This window comes from Phalacrocorax carbo, chromosome 11, assembly GCF_963921805.1.
Source record: "Phalacrocorax carbo chromosome 11, bPhaCar2.1, whole genome shotgun sequence".
In the NCBI taxonomy this organism is placed as follows: Eukaryota; Metazoa; Chordata; class Aves; order Suliformes; family Phalacrocoracidae; genus Phalacrocorax; species Phalacrocorax carbo.
The window spans coordinates 20,771,987-20,794,471 of NC_087523.1; the positions used below are offsets into that span (position 1 = coordinate 20,771,987).

The 22,485-nt window shown below is 44.6% G+C and overlaps 1 protein-coding gene across 1 annotated transcript in view; it reads right to left on the bottom strand.

The window, feature by feature from the left end:
* CAPN6 (calpain 6) overlaps positions 1–20,492 on the bottom strand; it is a 72,337-nt gene extending 51,845 nt beyond the window's left edge. Inside the window, exons 1-3 of the mRNA XM_064463367.1 lie at positions 20,246–20,492; positions 12,081–12,161; positions 11,064–11,238 (exon numbers count right to left, since the gene is read on the bottom strand). Coding sequence (XP_064319437.1) covers positions 11,064–11,228 — 165 coding nt within the window. The 5' untranslated portion in view covers positions 11,229–11,238; positions 12,081–12,161; positions 20,246–20,492. The remainder of the gene's footprint in view (positions 1–11,063; positions 11,239–12,080; positions 12,162–20,245) is intronic.
* Positions 20,493–22,485: the final 1,993 nt, after the last annotated feature.

The window sequence follows — 22,485 nt, forward strand, 5'->3', positions numbered from 1 at the left end:
AAAGCACTGGACTTTGATGGAATGCAAAGAATTGCTTGTCTGCTTGTGTCCACATATTTTCTTCCTTGAAAATTTTCAGCAGGTCCCTTTTCATTCCATATCAGAACAGAAACCACCATCACAACTGCATGTTTTCAGTCTCCAAGCCAACCCACCTAAATGTGATGCACTCACATAAGGGAGAGAACATATACAGGAAGCACATCAACATACCCTTCACAGCATTTCACTGTATGGTGTGCACAAAGCACCTATTTCAGCTAAAAATATTCTCATACACATAAACTGAAATTCTCTTCAGGTGTAAATCAGTAGATGAAGTTATTAATATCTAAACCAATGGCTAAAAGATTTATCTAGCCCATCCTAAATATTTCTCTAACATTTAGATTTCAATATCCCCTTCAAAATACCAGCAGAGGGTTTAGTATTTATGCTTTATCCAGGAGCAGAAAAAGCATCCAAGACAGTACTTCCTGATGCTATTTCTCTTGTGTTTTTAGCACCCCACGTTTACCTGATCATTCACATCACTTAAGCCCCATGAATAGAGGGCACTTTACTGTCTAGACTTGTCACAAACATTCAGTTGGCTTGAAAACCATTTCTGAAGTGCAACTAGAGACAAGATCAGGACCTTGTAACTGATAGTGAATAAAACCAGTTGCATGAACCATTTTAAGCAACGATTGGTTAAGTTAAACCGATCATGTCGGTTAAGTTGGTCCTGATCTAGTTAAAGATGTCCCTGCTCGCTGCAGGGGGCTTGGGCTAGATGACCTCTAAAGGTCCCTTCCAACCCAAACCACTCTACGATTTTAAGCGTTCTTGCTTTTGCCTAAGTGTTCCTGGGCTTTAAAAGCATGGGAAACATTATATGCTCAATCTACTGAAGTCTCAATATACTGAAGACATACCAGGGTGCCGCTAAGTGCTTTGTAATGTTTTGAATTTCAGTGGATTCACATGTACCTCTCATGCACCAAATCATAGTTGACCACTTCTGTCTCAGCACTCCAGGGCAAAACCACGTGGCAACCACCCCACCTGAACATTTCAACATTACAATTCCCACTGCTGGTGAAAGTGATCCAAATCAACTGATTTCACCAAATAAGACAGCAAGAAAGCAGGTTGTGAATCCAGCTGATCCAGAATTTCAGTCGTCCAGTAAGGATAAGACTTGTTTTGACCTGAATTTGAAAGACCTTTTTGGACACCTGCTTCTAGCAGCCCAATTCCACAGGGTCTCTGTAAACCCTACTGTTCCAGTCTGTGGATCACCAGGATGTAAGAACAGCAATAGCTGAGATGTACAGAAGATTGCTAACTCCACTAAATCTACCCTCAATAAACAAATAAAGCTCTTGAGGCAGATTTTTTAGCCTCTCCGACAAAAAAAAACAAGGTTCAGAAGCCAAGTGCCAGCGCTATTTTTACCCTTAAAGGAACACACACCATGATGGAGTCCTGCTTACACCAGGCTCTCAAATGGGTGGCAGCTCATTGTTAATACCACTAATGTTCACCCATCACCCCACCCCTTCCCCCTTAGCTCAAAATTAAATCCAACAACCTGAAGACAATTCAACTTAATTGCAACTGCATCATCTTCTGCGCATCCGACTGCCAATCCCTGCCATTTGAATGTGCAGTTGCCAGGGCAACGCATGTGAAGAGCATGCTTTTGTGTTGCCACATGCATCTTTGGGAGCTGTGCCAACATCTGAGCTCCCACAGCTGGGTTGGATTTAACACCTTCCTCCCCAGGAGCAGCCTGTCTTTACTGCCAGTGCAGGGGCTACAGCAGCCAGCCCTTGGCAAGCAGCTACTTATCTGCCGATCGGCACCTGCATGAGAATGGCAGATGGCTTCAGCCAAGCTCGGTATAACCAAGCATTGAGGATGCTGTGACACTTTATCAAACAAAACATTCAGCGGTGCTAGACTTCATTTGCAGGAGGTTGTGGGGTACACAGTTCATTGTGTACATAGCTGATGAAGAAAGAAAAAATCATTCACCATCATTTAAAAATAATTTTCTTCTGGTGGTTTCCCGCCTACTGTTGTTGTCCCCTCACCCACCCCCTCCATACTGACAGAAGGTTGCATCATGTCTAGAGGACTACACTGTCTTCTCTCTGCCTCCAGAATTTTAACCTAGAAAACATGATTAATGTGTACAGAAACCTTCCCATCAACCTCTCCAATCATCTTCCAGGGAAGACTGCTTCCCAGAGTTTAGCTCTTAGTTTCTTTCCTATTTCTTTAAGATGAACAGTGTAAACTCAGGTCAGAGCCTTCTTTGTCAGTTACCTTTTATACATCTTTTGTGTCTGTATGGCTTATGCTCTTCTATAAAAATTTAGGTGAACTCCAACCCCTCCCTTTATATATGCACGCATGTATGCTTAGCAAAGAAACATCTGACTTATGTTTTCCATAGCTGAAAACAAGCTGGAGCTCAAGATCACAAGCTAAATCTGCTTTTATTGGCAAGTAAAACTATTTGTAACAATGGCAAATAGCCTCCCGGCTACTGCAGTCATGTATAACCACAGCTAATTACTGCATACAAAAGTGCTTGTTAAAATGATAACTGGTGTAATCTGGGAAGTCCTGTAATCCTCTAGTAGCCCCATACAACCCCAGTAATGGAGAGCAATGTCTGAAAGTCACCTACTGAAGGTTACAGTTGGTACCTCAGACTCGCTTGGTCTGTCTGCGGAGGACAACACCCACGGTGTAATGATCTAGGACGTGACAGACGCAAATGGAAAAAGAAGCCAGTTAAGATTTAATTCATGTTAGTACAAGGCGGAGCCTTTCACAGTCCTTTTCTGCTACAAACATGTTCCGGAGAAGCACAACAAATAAGCTGCAAGACACTGGTGTGTGGCTCACACAACATACACCCTTTGTATTCCCATCAATGCCTCCATACATTTGAGGCACATAAAAGGATTTGTGAGCTCCCTCAAAGCTCAGCAGAGGCTCACCACCACACTTGGAAACACATTTTCTCACCTCTCAGATTCAGGCACATTCCACATGTGCCAGTATTTCAAGTACAAACACAGATGTCACAGCACACAGGGCTTCGCACCCTGTGCTCACCTGCACTTCAACAAGAGTCAATAACGACCAACACAGAGAAATGTGGACGATTCTGGGCATAGACAGGGAATCCAAACCCAAAACTTCAGCTGTTTCAGGCTGTGTCAGCAGCCGTTGCAGAATAAGTCATATTTTCACAGAAGAACAATAATCAGATCTCGCAAAGCTTGAGGGCAAAGAGGGGGGGTGGGGAGGGACCTCTATTCTGATTAAGCAAGAGCACTGGCTTTGGCCCATATCTTTAACTGGAAAGAAGAGGCTGAAGGGACAAGAAAGCACATTCAGATCTGAAAAAGTGATCATTAAATCAAGAGTTATGCTCCAGAAGGGAGCTGGGGGGCGTGGGGAGGGAATCTGGCAAACCACAGAAGTGTTGCTATTCACAGGGCTGTTACCATCAAATCAGTTTGTCACGCAGAAGGCAGCAATGTAACTACACTGTACTGCTAAGAGTTCACATCACTTTGTCATGCCGGTTTATGGTATTCCCCTTTGACATCCTCTCTCCTCCAGCTCTGGATTATCCCCGGCCCATCCTGGCAAATATACCAGGGTACAACGAGCTGTCACTCCGCTCCATACCCCAAAACTGTTCTTGCAGTGCACCATCTGGCAACTGCTCAAATCCAGATGCAGTGCCAGGGTACCTCCTTCTCCAGTTTATCTCCTGCACATGTTACTGGGCTCCTGATACGTAGTCCCAAACATAAGCAGACATCTCTGGTCTTGTTCACAGTCAGACTGGAAAATAGGGTTAGACTGCAGCAATGCAGTTACAGAAGAGACAGAGGAATCAAATGATGAAGCCATACATTACCTCTCAGGGGCATTTAACCCAGGTGTGCTTACACCTGATAGCCAAGTCTTTCATGACACTCATTCCACAAAATTTATGAGGACTGGATACTGTTAAAACATTCTGGAGGACTGCTTACCATGACCATAAATCCTGCTGCTGAGAACATATGTGGAATAAAGAACATTAGTGCAAAAGACATAAAGCTAGCCCAGGCTAAGAGCCCAGGCAGGCATGGCCCAAGCCTTCTCTGCCTTCCAAAAGGGGGCAAAAATCTTCTAATACAGGTATAGAGGCAGGGGAGGTTTCCAAGATTCAAATCAGCACTTGCAAATATGAAGAAGTTTTAGCTCCGGAAACAACTGACTGTTTGCCACCAGTTAGAAGCAAACAAAAGCTGGTGCCACCGTCAAGAAATACGTGCAGGTGCAGAAGTCAGAGCTCCTGAGTTCTCTGGCACCTCAGTCCCTCAGACAGCCCTGGATAAGTCACCAGCCTGCTCATCCCACACTCCCCAATTTGAAAACTGTGGAGACACTAGTTCTGTTTATTCCCATTGCTGTATCATTCCAGAACACGGTGCCTTATTTCCTGATCCTTTTCACTTGCATGGTGATAACCACCCCTGAAAGCATTGGAAAATTAGTGAGAAGAGTGGAGGATTGGGCCCGTGGCACACAGTGTTTCTAGGAACACGGGGCAGGCAGTGGGCCGTGAGCATCCAATTCTCCACTTCCAGGCAGGTACCTGACCTTCGGCACCAGTGAGTTAATGGGGATTCAACCAAACACAGCAGTAGTCCCTCCTGTGGCCCAGGACACAAGAGAGGTTTCTCGGGAAGCAGTTCAGCAATACTGTCACACAGTTTCTTTCTGTGCTGTCTTACTGAAAAAGAACTGGCTCCGTCTTTCCAGAACACAAGGATACAATCATAGCCCTTTCATAAAGGGAAGATGCAAAGAAAGCAAAAACAGGGCTTATAAAACAGAGGGTCAAGCAGGGAAACCAGGAAAACGCATGATAAGACTCTCATTCTGTAGCATCAGACTATTAGTTTCCTTTATGAATAACTTAAGAACATCACTTATCTCTGAAGCAAGCTTATCCACTCTTTCCCCACATGGATGCCTGCCTTGGTTAGGTGATCGCTGCTATTTGTTTAACACTGACAAAGATGTCCTTGGGATTTAATACTTTTTGCAAGGTCAGTGCTCAGTGAAAAAATTGAGACAAATAGAAGATTTAGTTAAAAATAAGACAGACAAAATATCCTTTCAGCAGAGCGACTGTCACTCCCGGGTATTTTCACTAGAGCTGCTTGCTGCTAAGAGCCTCTGCTGACCAGGACCACCACACAGAGGCAGTGTTTGACCTCAGTAAGGTGGTAACCAGGACAGGTGGCAGAGGACATCCCAGGGCCAGCGGAGATTGGAGATCGCAGGGGGGCGAGAGGCTTCTCCTACCTCTTGGCAGGAGACAGCTGCCCCTAGCGCTGCTTCAGCCTGGCAGAGGGGATGGAAACTCCAGGGAAATCACAGGAAAAGAGCAAGATCAGCTTTGACACTGATAACAATGGGCAGAAAAAATGTCCACCAGGTGGTGGTTGGGGGGGAGTCTTCCTTCCCCTTTTTCTAACAAACCAGCAGGTTGTCCCCACAGAAAATTTCAGGTGTTTTGTGTCTTACATCATTGCTTTTGATCTAAATGGTGGGGGGCTAGTTCTAAAAAGGTAGTCCCTCAGCTCTGCGTTAGGTTCTAGAAGTGCTTCTTGAAAATGGCTGTGCAAAATCAGCCATTTATAAATCCTTGCTCACGGACTGAGCCCTTCTGTCTGGGGACAGTTCTGATCAGCCCCTGCATGACTTCCCCACAACAGAGACACACAGTGTCCTTCTGCAACAGCGTGGAGCAAGCAGAAGAGGGAAGGCCATACCTCAATTCTCATGTGATGCATGGGGTCAAGTGCAGGTGCTGCAATAGGAAGGTAGGGCTGTGCTGACCCCACTCTCCCTCAGTGGCAGTCTGGAGCAGTAAGAAGCAGTGGGAGCACCTCCTTGAGTGGTGTCGGGGGCAAAGGAAGGAATAAGCTGTACCTCATAGAGACACATCTCAGCAAGGAGGCTTCCTGCACGCTGAAGGACTCTGGAAAATGCTGCACCTTTGAAATGGTCATGCTCAGCTCAGTTATTATTTTACAGGTGGACAGAATAACTGAGACGTTGTTAGAGTCCAACATCCTGAAACACCAGCAAAAGATTCACATTGTTGGCATCAAGACCTGACTTCACCCTCTGAACTTCTGGTCGGTGGAGACCAGGCACTTGTGGGGTATGATTTGTCTCAGCCCGAAGCCAACATCTCAGGTATGTCAGTTGAATCACACCCAAAATAACATCGATTCCTCTCCACTGCCTGTAACGGGACTGTATAATGGGATGTAGTGGTGACTGCTCCACATCAGACATCCATTACGACCATCTAAACTTTGGCAAGTCCTGCCTGAAGTGCCCATAAACTGCCTTGGGCTGAGCAACCAAAGGGTTGGTGGGGACAGGCGCTCCCCTCCCCTGGGGCTACAGCAGGCCAGAGGGCAGGGGGTGAGACAGTGACTGCCAGGGAAACCACAGCCAGCAGTCCGACATCAGTGTCATCGGTCAACAATTCTGTAGGAAAATGTCACTCTGACAGATATGTGTTTTTTTCTATAAAATCAAGTCCAACATTTTCAGATTTTTCTCCCAGAAGTGAAAAACAATTTGGCATTTTTATACTATTTTTACTTGTCATAACCCAGCACCAGTGTGGAGAATGTCATAAAGGAAGGTGATACAGAAACAAAGCAAAATAAGGTCCAAGCTCATTTTTTGGCAAATCTTCTAGCACACTCAGTATTTCTTTTTCCTACTTAGAATAAAATATGGAATTTCAGAGTGCTACAACTTGCCAATTCCATGTTTCAGATGGATCTATTAGATATCCCAGGTAGGGTCAGACCTTTTGAGGTAATTTACTACCTAGCACTGAAACACAGCATTATCAGCAAACACGCACCTAAGCTCCTGTGCACAACCAGAACCCGTTAGCTTGGCCTGCCAACTTTCTACCATGACACACGGTGCCCAAAGAAACCAATACCCGGTAATGCGCATGAGCAGAGCGTAGTGCTCTTATTTGTTGGATGATCTTTCCATAACAACATTTCTCCTTGGAAAGTCATCCTAGGGAGACTGCACGGTAATTACACAGTGCCTTTTGTGTTCACCAGTTTCTTAATACTGGGGTGCCACAGAAGTAACACTGCCCTGTCTTTGTTCTCTTTCCCAAAGAGATTTTAAAAAGTACAAAACAAGTAATTAATGTCAGATTGTTAATGACCTATTGCTGTGAGTCTGACTGGAATGAGCAAACAGACATTTAACATTGCAGGTGCAGATCCAAGGACACAAACAAAGTTGAAGAAACCCTTTATCCCTCCTCCTCTTTTCTATCTCTCACTTATACTCCTTTTTCCATTAGAGCAGAATAAAACCCTTTTGACTATACAGACGCTCTGCCTAAGCATTTGCTCTGTCTGGCCACCACCAACCATTTAGGGTAACTGAACAAAGCATGAGTATATTTGTGACCTAAAACAAAAATACTGGCTTTCACCTCTCCTCAGAAAAGCTTTAGACTCACAGATCCAAAACGTACTTGTTTGGACACCAGCATCAGCAACAGCAGTTGCAGTGGCATCCCCCAGCTCTGTGTGTCTGTGTGCACTGAGCAGCACTCCGCGGCTGCTCAGACAGCTACACGGGCTTTCTAAAGCAAAAAAGCTGCTTGCTCATACTATTATACAAGTACCGGTATCTGGACAGAATATCCACTGCAACTGTAGATGGTGGGAGGACAGGAAACAGGGTGTCACCATTTAGTTCCTTCACATTCAAGATGCAGTACAAACATCTGGGGGTGGCTGGGGGGAGAGACAGCTGTAGTTTCTGGGTGAGTTGGTGAGGCAAGATGACTAAGTGGCCCGCTCAGAATCCGTCTCAGTAGATGACAGTTTTGGCCTTCACCTTCATGCTCATATTGCAAGGCCATTTCTGTCTCCAAAAAAGGAAACACTCTGGAAAGCCCATCACTCCAAGACCATAACTAAGCATTCAGCTAGTCAACTTAGAGTACAGTATAGCTCCGTATGGCAGAGAGGAGATAACCCATGAACAAACAAGTAGATCCTCACGTCTGCGCTGTTGCACAGAGACAACCCGTCTCCCTCAAGATGTTGTAACAGGCTCACCATGAGAACAAAGGTGGCTTCCACCTACTTCCTAGGCAACAACTCCCTCTCCCACCCAGGAAGGGCAAGACTGGGATACTCTAGCTATTCTCCACAAATCTGTAGGAGTAGCCCCACATGGGCCCCAAGAGCTGCTCTGTCTTGGAGCAAGGAAGGCACACCTTTAGAATAGCACGCAGAATCACAGAATGACTGAGGGTGAAAGGGACCTTTAGAGGTCATCTAGTCCAATGCCCCTACACCATCATCCAGATCATTAATGAAGATGTTGATCAGGATTGGACTCAGTATTGGCTCCTGGGGCACAATGCTAGTTACTGGCCTTCAACAAGACTTTGTATCACGGATCACCACCCTGACTGAACACACACACACAAAAGAATGGCCTAAAATGGCATCCTTGTCTACAGTCTAGCTCTTGCTTCACATCTCTTAGGAAGGACAAAGGCCTTCCCTGACCTCACTGTGACTGATTGTATGGTATTTCCCCTTCTAGGAGGGTATGAAAGACTCCAATAAACAGGAAAGCACTACAGAAATAAAAATAAACCCAAAGACTTTGGAATGCCTACATTTTCTTCCAAATTCATTCTCCCTGTTCTTCAGTCTCATGTCTTACTTGGAAAACTAAAATGAGAAGCAGGGAGACAGCCCTTGCTGTGCTCACTAAAATTTCGGTACCGAAGCTGCTGTGAGAAATTAATAACACCAGGGAAAAAAAGAGAACAAAAACCAAAACAGTCTAATGCCATCCTGGCAAATTCAGCACAGCCTTGGTCAGCCTCATCTGTTATCCCGTCACAGAGGACGGGGAACAGTACCAGCTGCATACGAAGTAGATCGCACTGTCATTGGCATCGTGTTTTCTAAGAAAAGACACCCAAGTTTGTGCTTCCAGAAGATTAACCCTAATCCCAAAAGTGGACATGGGTGAAGTAAAGGACAAATTCATCACGCTTAAGGGTAAAAACACTGCATGCATCTGGCTAGAGGCTTCCACTGTCCTCTTCATTACACATGACAGAGTATGAGAACAAATTACACTCTCTGATGGAAAGCCAGTTGTCAAAGTTGGGAATGATTTTGTGTTCTTCTGAATTATTTGCTTACGGCTGTGAACTACTTTATAAGTACAAGATACATGAAGCATAAAACCTCAGCACAAACCAATTAAGAGACCCCAAATATAAGCAATATTAACAATTTGAAATGTCTAGTACATTAGTCACAATTTGAAGTGAATGACATTTGTTTTCCTGTTAAGATGCTAGTAAAAGTGGCAAATAGACATAAGCGTTATTGGTTGTGTACAGACAAGAGCTGTTCCTTTTGAATACAAAATCACTGGGGCATAATCGAGGCTGTACAGAAGTCAAAGGCAAAATCCCCAGTAACTTCAGCATAGACATGCAGAGAGCAGAGATTACATCAATCAATAAAGGAAAACTCTTGCTCCTAAGATTTCACCAGAACCTCTGTGAAACACAGCGAAGGAAGAGAGTATGAAGTTCACTACAGAACAAAGGTTTGCTTGGACACCTTTTGGGAACCCGACCTTCTCTCCTCTGCATCAGCTACACAGCTCTGTAGGTGAGTATTCCCTGGGATTGGCTTGTGAGCATCCTGCCTTATATTGCAGAAGTCATTCAAAGCTCTTAAGGCCTGTATGTAACTGGGCTTTGTGGTTCCAGTAGAGTTAATACAAAAGGTAAACTGGCAGCCAGCTATACACACATGGTGTCCTTTTGCTTCTGGCACTACGTAGAGAGGAAACTAACTGATTCTGGAAGCACAAGTTAGCTCCCCATGGAACACAAATTCATTTGCTTTGACCAGAAATTGAGTATGTGCTGATAATGAGGGCCCTCAATTCATTCCATTGGCAGCAGTTAGAAACACCCATGCATTTTTTCAGTGTAACAGGACCACCCCACCAATGGTGCCTTGCTGTTTGCTGCCTCAGATAGACCCCTTGCTGGGCAGCCTGTTGCTCTTCTCTTTCCTACTCACCTCTCCAAGAAAAATTATAACAGATATGTTTATACATATCAGTGAACTAGCCAGTTATTTGAGACCAGAGAAAATTCCCTTTGCTACTGTGAGATTTCCTTTCCCTATACATTTTAATAAGGCACAAGTTACTCTGAAAACACGTAGAGAGCTATAATAACGAACAATAATCCTACATTATTATTTGAGTTGTTTCCAGTATTCCAGGTAGGAAGATGCTACCTATTCCGTTAATAAAATCTAATTTTCTATAGTGTTTTTTGCAGGGGTTATATCTAACTTAAAAAAAAAGACTGCTTGGGGAGGGGGGCACTAGATTGTGTAGGTAAAGCTCAGGTTTTATATTTCAATTACTGCGCATACACATCAGGCCCTCAGAAGTGACAGGTATTGAAGAGAAACTTCAATTAAGAATCTCAACACCTAGCTGAAGACAGCAACGTATACAGGTACATGTCCACAGACTGACCCAGGAAATGAAGCATTTATTAACAGAATATATTCCTGCATTGCCTGATCTATTACTGGTATTCTTTATTACTGGTATCCTTAATTAAATAGAGGGCTGATTTAAACATCACTATGGCTAGAGTTACCTCACACTGCTGCTTGTTATTAGAGAGCCATCAACCATAAAAAGCATGATTATGCTGCACAGAATGTTTCCTTTTTGTCTTTTTACAGTAAGGCATGACTTCCATTTTGGACAGCAGCGTGACACAGAGGGGCTGCTGTCTGAATCACAGTGACAGGAAACAAATGGAAAAAGGGAGGGAGAATATACTCACATAACTGTGTTTTAGCACAGAGAAGACAGTACAAACAGCACCTCCTCACAAGGAGAGCATCAATTACCTTTGGGCGCTTCCATTCAACTTTCCTTAGTGGTGGTGATTGATAGAAAAGGGACTCATCTGAGGCTGGAAATTCAGGATCTTCGAAGAGCAGTCTCTGCTGGATACACTGCCCTTTCAGTTCGTGGTACTTCTGATCTCTGAAGAGTTGCACTGATGAAGACATATCTTTCTGTCTAGATAAGATGAATATTGGCTTGTGCAAATTATGAAGGCTCTTTAAATTCCACAGATGATACCACTCACTGATCTTTAACAGAGCATATAACTTGTTCTAAACAAGATTAATTACTAATTTCTCTTAAATTTCCCCCCCCCCCGATTATAAATTAGATTATGTTAAGTAGTAAACTAGAAAACCATAAAACCCAAGAAGATCTTATATATTAGAATGGTATTTTTCGCTGAACAGAACTCTTATCAGGAAAGACATTAGAGAGTCCAGACCAGGCACAAAACCAGCATTTTGCTTTGTCAGATTGATTGCAAAGGTAACAGAGCAGGGCTTGGCTCTCAGTCTGTACCACATGTGAAGAGCTGGACCATTTTTCTGTCCTACATTCTTCTTCTGGCCACTAAAGCTCTAACTACGTACTCCAACTCTTATGCCTAAAGAAAACAAAAACCAGATTTCCACAGTTGTCTTACATTCCATCTTAATTTAAGTGACAATACTCTGGCTGGTATTATTGTCTTCGAACTTGATGTTATATTTCAGGAAACTGAATTCCCAGAAGCAGCAAATATTAGCAAATAATTGGTGAGAATAAAAAAGAACCCTCCACAACAACAACAGCGGCCCCAGACAATTTGCTCTCAGACCTTAGTTCCCAGAATCACAACTATCTAACCTGGCAAGTTTACGGTCACAACTACAGAGCTCAAATAAATTGCTTAAAACCATTTTACAAATCAGAAATCAACTACAGAAATCATTCAGGATAGTTGGAAGTCTGGGGGACGTGAGGGATGCTACCTCTATTTCAAGAGAGGGAGTGGAGAGAGTATCTGAACTTACCTTGTTTGGAACACTCCCGGGATCTATTCCACTCCTCTTCCTTCCTGCCACGGGTTAGAGATGTATCTCCCCTTGAGTTATCTACAGCAATAAAAACAAATGCAGCTTGTCCTCATATCGCATCATAAGAATTAAACAATATGCATGCAGTGGAGCACAGCACCACGCTGAACTAGCAGCCTACTTGCTGTGTCCTGTCGCGGTGATCTCAGCTCGTGCTCCTTGAGCTGCCCGCAGCACGAATTGGACGAGATTCCACAAATCTGCAGAAAACTAAACCAAGCTAGGCACAAGCCTTTCCAGACATGGAGGTGAGCACAATGGGAGAAATACAGAAGAGTAATGAGGAACACTAGGAAATGTCAAATTTATCATGGTCTTTGTTCTTGTAAGTGAAAGCTACTGTGGCCAAAACAGTCTAGGGATGGTTTTAGATGGTTTTAACACCCTCCATCTCTCTCTTACTCTCCCTCTGTCTCCCTCCCCTCACTCCTGTTCCCTCCGCCCCAAAATAAATGAGATGGCCCTTCAAGGATGAGTAGTGCTGCTCTGATGCCTTCACTCATGGGAATGAGGAGAGTATTCAGGCGTGCTCTTCTACCCTGTTGCCATTCTTGCTCCCGTTCCAAAGCCTCCTAACCACACACAGAGTAATCTACCCAGAAGTGTAAGTACCACCTGATTTCTACCAGCAGAATCTTACACAGCAAAGCAATAGGACAAAGAAACAGTTTATTCTTGATATTTCAACCAGCCCAATCTTCAAATGCCAGCTCATTCTCCATTCTTTCTCAGGGCAAAAACCTAGCAATAAATTTTTGCATATATCAGGACTGTAACGACTTTGAGTCAAATCCTGATACTGCTGGAATTGATGGAAAAATTCCTATGCCTTCAGCCAGGCCAAGGCTCCCCCTTCCAGAACTGTGTTATCCAGCTTCAATAAAACAAAACTACACTTAAATGAACTGTTCAAAACCAAAATGGCTTACTGATACTATGCCATTTTTAGCAATTTCCTTTTTCTTAAGGGCTATTTTCTTGTTAATTATCTCCCTCAAAAAAACAAGTCACAAGCCATCTCACTTGGCAGATGGCCTCCCAAGACAAGGCAAATAGACTTGCTTCCCCCACAAACCAGTTCTTCAAATTCAAGTGCAGAACAACTTGTCAATTATGCAAAGATAGCTCAGGGACAAAAAGAAAATTAAACAGTTTGGCTAATTTGGGTGGGATATAGATTATTTCACGATAACTGGCATTCTTGCATATTAAAAATTCCCCATGAGCTAACTAACATTCTAAACAGAGCCTATTTGCAAGATATGCTTGTTTTTAAAATAGCCCCTGGGTGATAAGGTTTTCAGCTGTCACTGCCTATTTCATAGAGATAGGTCTTTAATGACCTCATTCCCCACCCTTTCTTGCCTGCAATCTGCCGGACTGGAACGTGAGTCCTTCCAGGATTAACACCCCGTTACACTGCAGCCAGTCTTGCAGCAATGCACAGAATGTGGTCATAAAGCACAGCACATGAAATCAAGCTGCTACCTGCCTCACCCTGGGCTCCACGGGGCAGTGCTCACCACGGGAACGCTAATGAGGAGGCGGCTTCTCCTGCCAGGCTGTTAACCTGCCCCTCTCCAGGCCCCCAACCTGCCCCTCTCCAGGCGCCCTGTGCCATCCTGAGCAAATGACTGAGCGTGTCTTCGGAAGGGACTCGGGCTCCCAGGGCTGCCCAGCCTGGCTGCTGGATGTATTCCATCCACCCAGGAGACACTGAGCTCTGGAGCTGAACTGGAGTCCCATCACCATGTGGTGAACTAGCAGGAACCTGCTTTTGCAGGAACCCAAACCCACCCTTTTGAAACCCAACAGGCAGCTTTTCATGTTGGAAAGTCCACAGTAAAGAATGTAAATGCAGTTCCTATAAAATAGCCTAGTGGTTTGAGCACTAAGGATGGAGGACCACAGCTGAGCCCCTCTTCTCCCGAGGTGTTCACCTACCAAGACATGGCCTAACCCACCTGAGACAGACAGCAGGCACCTGGCTCCCACTCCAAGGCTTATTTTTGAAGCAGCTCGCAGTTTTTGACCCTCAGTTGAACACCCAAGCTCCCAAACTAAGAACCACACTCCTCCTTCTTTCTCAGGTTCACACTACACAGTAGCACAGCTTTCCCTGATCTGCACCCAACAGATTTACCTCTGGTTCGGCTGACACTCGTAACGTGTAGCTGCACTGGGGAAGCACCAAGCACAGCTTGGCAGCCACTCTTTCCAGGCTCCCTGTGCTGTCATGTGATACAGAGCAATCTGTGCACAGCGTAGCAAGGGCTACGGAGCATGGTCCTAAAAATACTGTACCACAGTTCAGAGACCCTCTACTGCTCCGTAGAGTTCAAGGGACTGCTCCAGTGAAGGGACGGAAGAGAGAGGAAGAAGGGGGAAAAAACCCAAACAGCTCTACAGGTCAGCCATTCTTATATTTTTTATTTATTTACTTGACCATATATAATTATAGTTTTGCTTATTACCTTTTCTACCCCCTGAGCTGAGCTCCCCAGAACTTCACCACTCTGGGCACCACAACAGCTCCACAGCTGACCCCAAGGTTTCTCCAGCATCACAGCAATCCCCCTTGATATCAGCAGGAGTACAGGAGGTCCCACATCTCTCACCTTTCAACTCTTGAGCTTTAAAGTCTTTGTCCAACCCTCTCTTTTTCCAGGGAGATTCCTATTTTGATCGGAAAAAGGATTTCAGCAGAACAGTGAAGACAACCCAGTGCAAGTCCCCTTTTCAATCAGGCTCCACTCGCAGACTCCCCTCCTCAGCCTGACAACAGAAGCATTTCATTTTTACTTACAGTTAATAGTCAGAGATGCTTCCCCCATCAAAGCCAGCAAGAGTATGGCTAAATCACATTCAACACAGTGGCAAATACCAGCTCCTGGAGTTATTAGCAGCGTTAAATCAAACGAACATTAACTTGAAATCCAGTTCTTCACAAGATGAGTATTAAGATGAGCTTAAAGTATTATTTCCACTACCCAGTAAGTATTTCTTTACACTCACATTTTCCTGTCTTAAACTTTCTCTTCCCCAGCTGCTACATAGAAGATCCACAACAAACAAAACTAACTGTCCAGACAGGCGTGTGAGGGAAAATTACACCCTTGCTACCATTAAATTCATGCAATAAGCACACAAAAACTAACAGAAGTAATCTCATCTCAACCTATTTTTGTTACTCTGTGTAACTAAGGACACACTAGGGAAAAAGTCAGAGAGACACGTTATTGCAGCTGTTAAGCCAACTTCACCCCCCAGCAGTGAGGTAGCTCGCATGGGAAAGCATCCCTCCCACTCCCATCCCTGCAGGAGGTGCGTAGGGACAGCACAGAGCTGGGTTTGCCTGAACAAAAAACAGCACTTTCCGTCCCAAAGGCGAACACTGCCAAGCAGCTGCAGTGAACCCTCTGTTCTAGCAGAAACTCCTCTGCAAGGAAGAGGCTTGGCGTTGTGTAACACAAATTTTATTACGCACCCCACTTTTCCGTTCCAGTCGCAGGACTCAAAGGAATTTCCATGAACAGCACCAGGACTAAAAGGGCAAAGTATATTTCCAGCCAGTATTTAATGCCACAGATGAATGCAGCTTCGAACACAAAGCTGCTTCTTCCAGCAAGCGGACACTGAGATGAAACTGCTGAAGCTCAGGCACACCCCAACCTCAGGACCACACTCCTGCTGTTCCAGGAGCCCTGGAGTGGGAAAACCACAGAGGGATGCCAGAAAGGATACACACTGCATATGCTGTGCTCTGGGGTAGCACCCCAGTTTTAAGATTATTATCCATTTGCAGGTACCAAGCTTGCTTTTGTTTCATGCAACAGTAACTTTACCAATAATAACAACAACCACACCTGGTCTTGGGTTTCTCTTTTGTAACTGCAGTTCTGCGCCTGACTTGACAATGCACAAAAACCTCCCAACTCTAAACTCTTTTCTTTAAATACTGACTTATCACCAAACCTCAAAACCACTGCTTAGACCGTGACAGCAAAACGGGGACTGAAGTATGTAACTGTTTACAGACATAGTTTATTATTTTCCCAAACATTGCTGTCTCCAAACTCATAGCTTGCTTCAGAGCAATGAAATCAGCAAGTGCTTTCAAAAAAGCAGGCCTGCAGCCAAAAGCTTTAAATTACCCTGAACTGGTTTTCCATAGAACTAATTAAAGGCACTTCCAGGGCTCCAGCTGGAAAAGGTTATTGCCTTCTCTTCCTGTGGAGAATGATCCCAGGTCCTTACAAAGCAGTGACTTTGCAAATTTGTATTAACAGTGCAGGGGAATTTAAAGCAGTTGAAAAGCTTCCACTCCACATATGCTGTGTCTTCATGCTCTTGGCTGTTCCGCTGCTACTGATACATCGGAAGCATCACTGGCCCTAACACAGAGCACTGCTACTGGAGAAATTTACTCATTCAGACTCTTTAAACAGTTCAACACACTAACTGCACTGGGAGTCTCTACGTTGAATTGGGTATCCTCTCTTCTTCTGCATAAGCCAATATAAAAGTATAAAGTCATTGTTAAATCTGTGATGTGTGGATATGCAATTGCATTAGTAAGCACATATTCAATTTGGACCAAATTTGCTGCACAGGATCATTTAATAGCACCCAGTCCAGTATTAATGACCATGGACCCAGGGCTTCCCAGTTGTTTTGGAGAGCAATGCTCTCCCTGCTTGGATGAAACACCAAGTTTTATTGCATGCTCTGGGGGTATCATGACTGGGCAGCATTAGCCCTTCTTTCATCCAGTTTTTGAACTTTTCAACAAAATAAGATTAATTTGACTATTTTATGGCCTCTGTAACTCAGTATTTTAATAGGCATATAAAGGTTTCTTTGTCTAGCTCAGCTCAAAAATTGGCTAAGGGAAGGAAACACAATCATTTGTCTTCTCATAGAAATGGGAAGGTGCCAACATTATCCTCCTGTGCAGTTTTGCCATACTTAGCATTAAAATTGAGAGAGGAAAACTCACATATTTTCATCTGAGAATATCTGCCTGTATCTTATGAATTCTGAGCAGAAATGCAGGGGAGACTAACTGGACACCAGGAACAGGACTGGCCACAACCTGTTTGCTTTCATGAACGTTGTCAAGGACTGCCAGAATCATCTGGCTACAAACCAAAGCTTTACTACAATAAAATTAATCATAACACTTGTACTGCAACATCATGGTGCTTAACTAGGCTTTTCTTTCAGGTCTCGCTAGCACTTTAGCTGGGAGCTAGAACGCAGTTTGCACTGCAAAGCTTGTGTCCAAGCAAGACAGCTCAGGAGCGTGGGTATCAGTCCAGGACCAAGCCTGCCATCCCCATGAGACCAGGAGCTGAGCAGGAGCTCCGCCAGGAGCCCTGTCATTGATTTTCATGGTTTGTTCTCTCTCCCACCTCTCTTCTAGTCAGTTCCTGGTGCAATAAAATGCAAGCCCGTTCTTACCCTTCAGGAAGGGAGTGCTGCAAACACCCTGCAGCCCTTTGGGGCGTGAGGTGCTGGCTAACTGCGCGCTGCAGCCCCCCCATCCCACAGTAAGAAGCACAGCTGCTCCAGCGTTCGGGGGCATGAACTGACGGTGCTGGGGCTGGACAGGGGGAGCAAACAGCAGCTGAGAAAAGCTGTACTTACAGGTGATTATGCCCAAGGGGGAAGGACTCCATCTGGCATGAGCAGAAGGAGGCTGAATTTGTAGGGGCTGATGGTCAGGGGTGTATGTCATCTTTTCAGCTTGAAAACCGAGCAAAATCAGCACATGTGTGCATGGGATTACTCAGTGGTACAATGCTGATTTCATAGTTAAAACCACTCAAAGTCCTGGCAGAACACAGTCAGAGGGGGTAAACTCTGGCTTTACTCCCTGTCTCCCTTCCTTGCCTTTTCTGTGAGGGTTTATTGCAATGTAGTTGCCTGTGAAATAGCTTTAAACCATTTCCTCTCTCCCCCTGGGCAAAGGTAAAGATTTAAAAAGGAGTAGAGTCAGCAGCAGAGCAGACTTTTTCCTCCAGCTGAAACCTTCAATGCTTAAAGATCATTGCAAGCAAAGACAAAAACCCAGGGACCCTTTTCTTCAATTCAACTAAACTCTGTAAGGACCAGGCTGTCAGGGACTGAGCTCGGCCACGCTCCCAGCTCGCCTTCCCCTGGCCGTGCACACCTGCAGCAGGAAGGGATGCGGCTGGGCCCCAAGGTCAGTCCCTGGAGCGGAGCCCAGCAGCCCGACTCTGCTCGCACAGAACAGAGAATTACTTCTCAGCAGGTGCACTCAGGCACAGGCCACTGCTGTCAAAAAGCAGCACATGCTGCCCTGCTGCCTTCAACCATACTAGAAGGGGGGGGGTGTTTTGCAACAGTGTTTTGTGCGGCTCTGCCCACACATAACCACCAAATTGTGGAAGGTGTCTTGCACCAAGACCCCGAGGGGCTCAGCCAGAGGGACAGTTTGTTTGGCAGCCACAACTGGAAATCTACAGTGCACTGAGCAGCTCTGTTGTACTGAGCATGTACTAAGTTAAGGGCACACAAAGTCCTCAAGCTATAGGCATACGTGGCACCTAACAGTTTAGGCATTAAGCAGTAACTTGATTCAAGTTTTTTAGACTGCATCTTAGCGTTAAGGCCCCAGTGTTTTGCCTCTGTGCCCACTGCAGATGCTCAAGTCCCTTGCTAGATCTCAACCAGCATTCAGATATTCAAAACTCTCCGCACACCCAGATTCGGAGAGTCTCTGACTCCCAGACCAGCCAGGGTGACGGTACAAGGATGAATATATAGCACTACAGATCAACATGCGCACATTTGCCTGCAGTTGACAAGCAAGATTAAAATGGTTTTCTAAACAACTGTGCACCAGCACTGTGAGCACGTGCTACATCCCCCCCAGCTCTATATGCTGAGCATGACACCATGTGGTGTGGGACATCCCTGGGGTCAGTTGGGTCACTGTCCCAGCCATGTCCCCTCCCAGCTCCTTGTGCACCCCCAGCTCCTCACTGGTGGGGTGAGGGGCAGAAAGGCCTTGGCTCTGTGCAAGCCCTGCTCAGCAGTAACAAAAACAACCCCTTGTTATCAACACTGTTTTCAGCACAACTCCAAAACACAGCCCCAGCCAGCTACCGTGAAGAAAATTAACTCTATCCCAGCCAAAACCAGCACATTCTGTTGCGCGGGATCCAATCTTAGTACAGCTTGAACCTTTAGCTAAACTAATACAATGTCTTTCTTAAGCAAAGACACAAAGTCGCTATGGGACACACTTTAAGGAAATGCAGGCAGACAGGATTTTCTGGCGTGCACAGGTGTCTGCATACTTCATAAAAACCTTGACCTTCAGTGGCTTTCACTATAACCTTACGTCCAGACCAATTTGCCCCTAACTAGACAGGTACAATTCCAGTTTTGAACTTTAAAACAGTAAAAATTGATTCATTTAAACCAAACTTTTGTGCTGAAACCACAGAAAACAACTTTCTTCAGAATTCCAGTATCTCTCCATTCTGCCTTTTCATAAAAGTTGGTTAAAAAAAAGAGACTATGATTGCAAATTAATGGGTAGCTCCCTATCAGGCCACTCCATTATTTTATGTACCCACTTAGCTATTATTTTAGACACAGTATAAAAATCTCTGCTTCACAAGAACAACAAAACCAAAAGTAAAATACCCACGTGAATTTCACAATGAAAGAATCCACAGCAAGAACCGACAGTATTTTGGAAGATCAGAGATAGTACGGAGAATAGAATTATATGAGCACTGAGATCAAATCCCTTTTTATTAGTCTGGACCCTTTATTCGGTATAACTGTTAATGATGCCTGGAAAGAGAAGACTAGTACTAGACTGGTTATCGCAGAAGAAACGAGAGCAATACGCTTTTGCAATAAATCAGAATGAGCGCTTGGCTCAGAGTTCGCGCACAGTGGAGATGTGACTTTCTGAAAGAAATGTACATTACTGCAGTAGACAAAAGCTTTTCTCACTGTGCTAGCTGAAGTGCTCGTTACTAGCAACACAGAGTTTTCATCCTGGCGATAAAGGTGCAAATCAAGTAAATGCCAGTTTACAGGCTACCTCTGGCACTTACCTGGCTGAGGTCTGTCCCTGCTCTGAGGCACATCAAACTCCAAAATGACTCCTGCAAGCAAAATTCCCCTCGGCTTCTTAACCTGAAACTCTTTGGACTGTACCAAGATCAAATCACTAGGGGGGTGTGTTTCGGGATGACCCTTCCAGTGATGAGTCACAGGGACACCAGGAAACCTTCTGAGCTGACCCAAAATGCAGAGCCTCGTTTACTCCTGGTAAACTGTTTGTTAGCTGAGATTGCGGCTGTAACTGTGAATGAACTTTTAAAGGAGGAGATGAGACAAGGCTGTTTGGCAAGAATTGCAGGCATTTTTTTGTATGGAAAGCAGGGCAGATTAACGTGCATCATGAAAAAAAGTTATATTCCTTATTAGGCTGCACACTGTTCCTCTCTTGAATAAAGCCAGTGTCAATGCCTCTGCCACAGTGTGTCCCGTCCGATAACGTCCCATCCAGGCCGTAGAGAAGAGTTGCACGGGGCTTCTGTGGGACTCGCAGCTGGATGGGGTTGCGCAGACCAGGAGATGCAGCAAAACCCAACCCGTGGCTTTGTGCCCTTGACTCTGATACTGTGGCGAGCCTGCAGCAGCCTCAGGGATGGCTCTCGCACACTGCTGGGTACCTTCCCCTGGCTTGCCTGTTCACAGTCTAGAACTGCCTAATTTTGCTCTTCCCATTTCACTTGTGGTGGGGAAAACAACCTGACTGATGAAGAAACCCTGCCTGGGAGAGTCACAGAAGAGACTCCAGAGGTCCCCGGCCTGAGCCCCAAGGAGGCTGAGCTGGTCCTGGGCTGTGCATCACCGCAAACCTGTCCTCTTGATCTCTGATCCATCACGAGCCTGCTCATCCTCACTCAGGCACTTGTCCTGTCTTGCTCCTCTCCCTGTGCTGGTAAAAGAAGATATATCACTTCATGGGGGTAATGACACAGTTTAGAACTCAGAAAAGAATATATTTTTCTGTGCTGTGGCAAAATAAAAAATAGGACAAAAATAAATTCTCATTAAGAAATGGTTTTGGTGAAACAAACTCCTCTCCAGATCTGCTTAGCCCCAATTTAATTTTGGGTAAATCCCAAACCTTTGGATTAATGTCATATGAATTATTTATCATTTGAAGATTATAACACCTTTATTTTACCATTATTTTGCTTTTATTTATATTTTAGTAAATGTAGTCCAGTTTTCAGACACACACCATTTCAAAATACATGACAAAATTTCACTTATACCAGTAGTTTTAAATATTCTCCCCAATTTTCTTCCTGCATTTAGTCCTCCTTATTTTAGCATAACTGGTCTAAGTTTCCACATACATCCATTCCTTCTCCCAAACCTTGTTATTCAACAAATCTCCTATTTGCCTAAAGGAGTTTGGATCTTGGGGGTTATGTTACATCCTGAAAATACTCTGAAGAAAAAGCGTTAAGTAGTATCATAAATTTCTGCACTGCAAGGTTCACTGCAGAATTGCTTGCTCCCCTATAAAGCACTTACCCGACTTCCTGTTGAAGGCACGCTGAAATTTGGACAGAAAGTGCCTGGAAACTGCCACTACAGTTTTAACATTTACTGAATAAGAAAGCCCTACATACTAAAGCCATGTGTTTTCAATTCATGATTGAGTAAGTAGACTGGAGTTTAAGTCATAATAAAAAGCTGACGTCCAGCTCCATATACCACGCGCACTGTGATTCATTTGCGCAATTAAGGGAAGAACATGAAAAATCCCACACGAGTGCAACAAAATTCTACTTTTTGCGAGCTGATAATAAATATTCACAGCTCATATAGACGTGTTCTCACAGTAATTGCCTTTGATCCAATGTGGAAAAAAACCATGAGAACTTTTTCATATGAGTATTAAATCTGGTGGCATAATCCAAGAATCGTATGCAATTTGCCTGGCTGAGGAGGAGCTCTTGCTGCAAGTCTCGGCAGAGACAGGAATTCCTTTAGACGGACAGCAAGATGAGCCACACAGGCGGCAACCAAGGACAACCAGACAGCTCTGGTCTCACTGGAGAACCGTGGCAGAAAAGGTTATAATTCAGTGGGGCTATGCCAAAGCATTCGAAGAGACATGCTCACGTAAACTGCCGTGGTCTAGAAAGAAGTCTCACTTATTGTGGACAATTCAACTTTCCAACACAGCACCTGAAATGCCTGGATGTTCCCAGCAGCCTTTAGCCTCTTCGTTGGAGGTGTCCTGAGCATCATCACCACACAGGTCTCT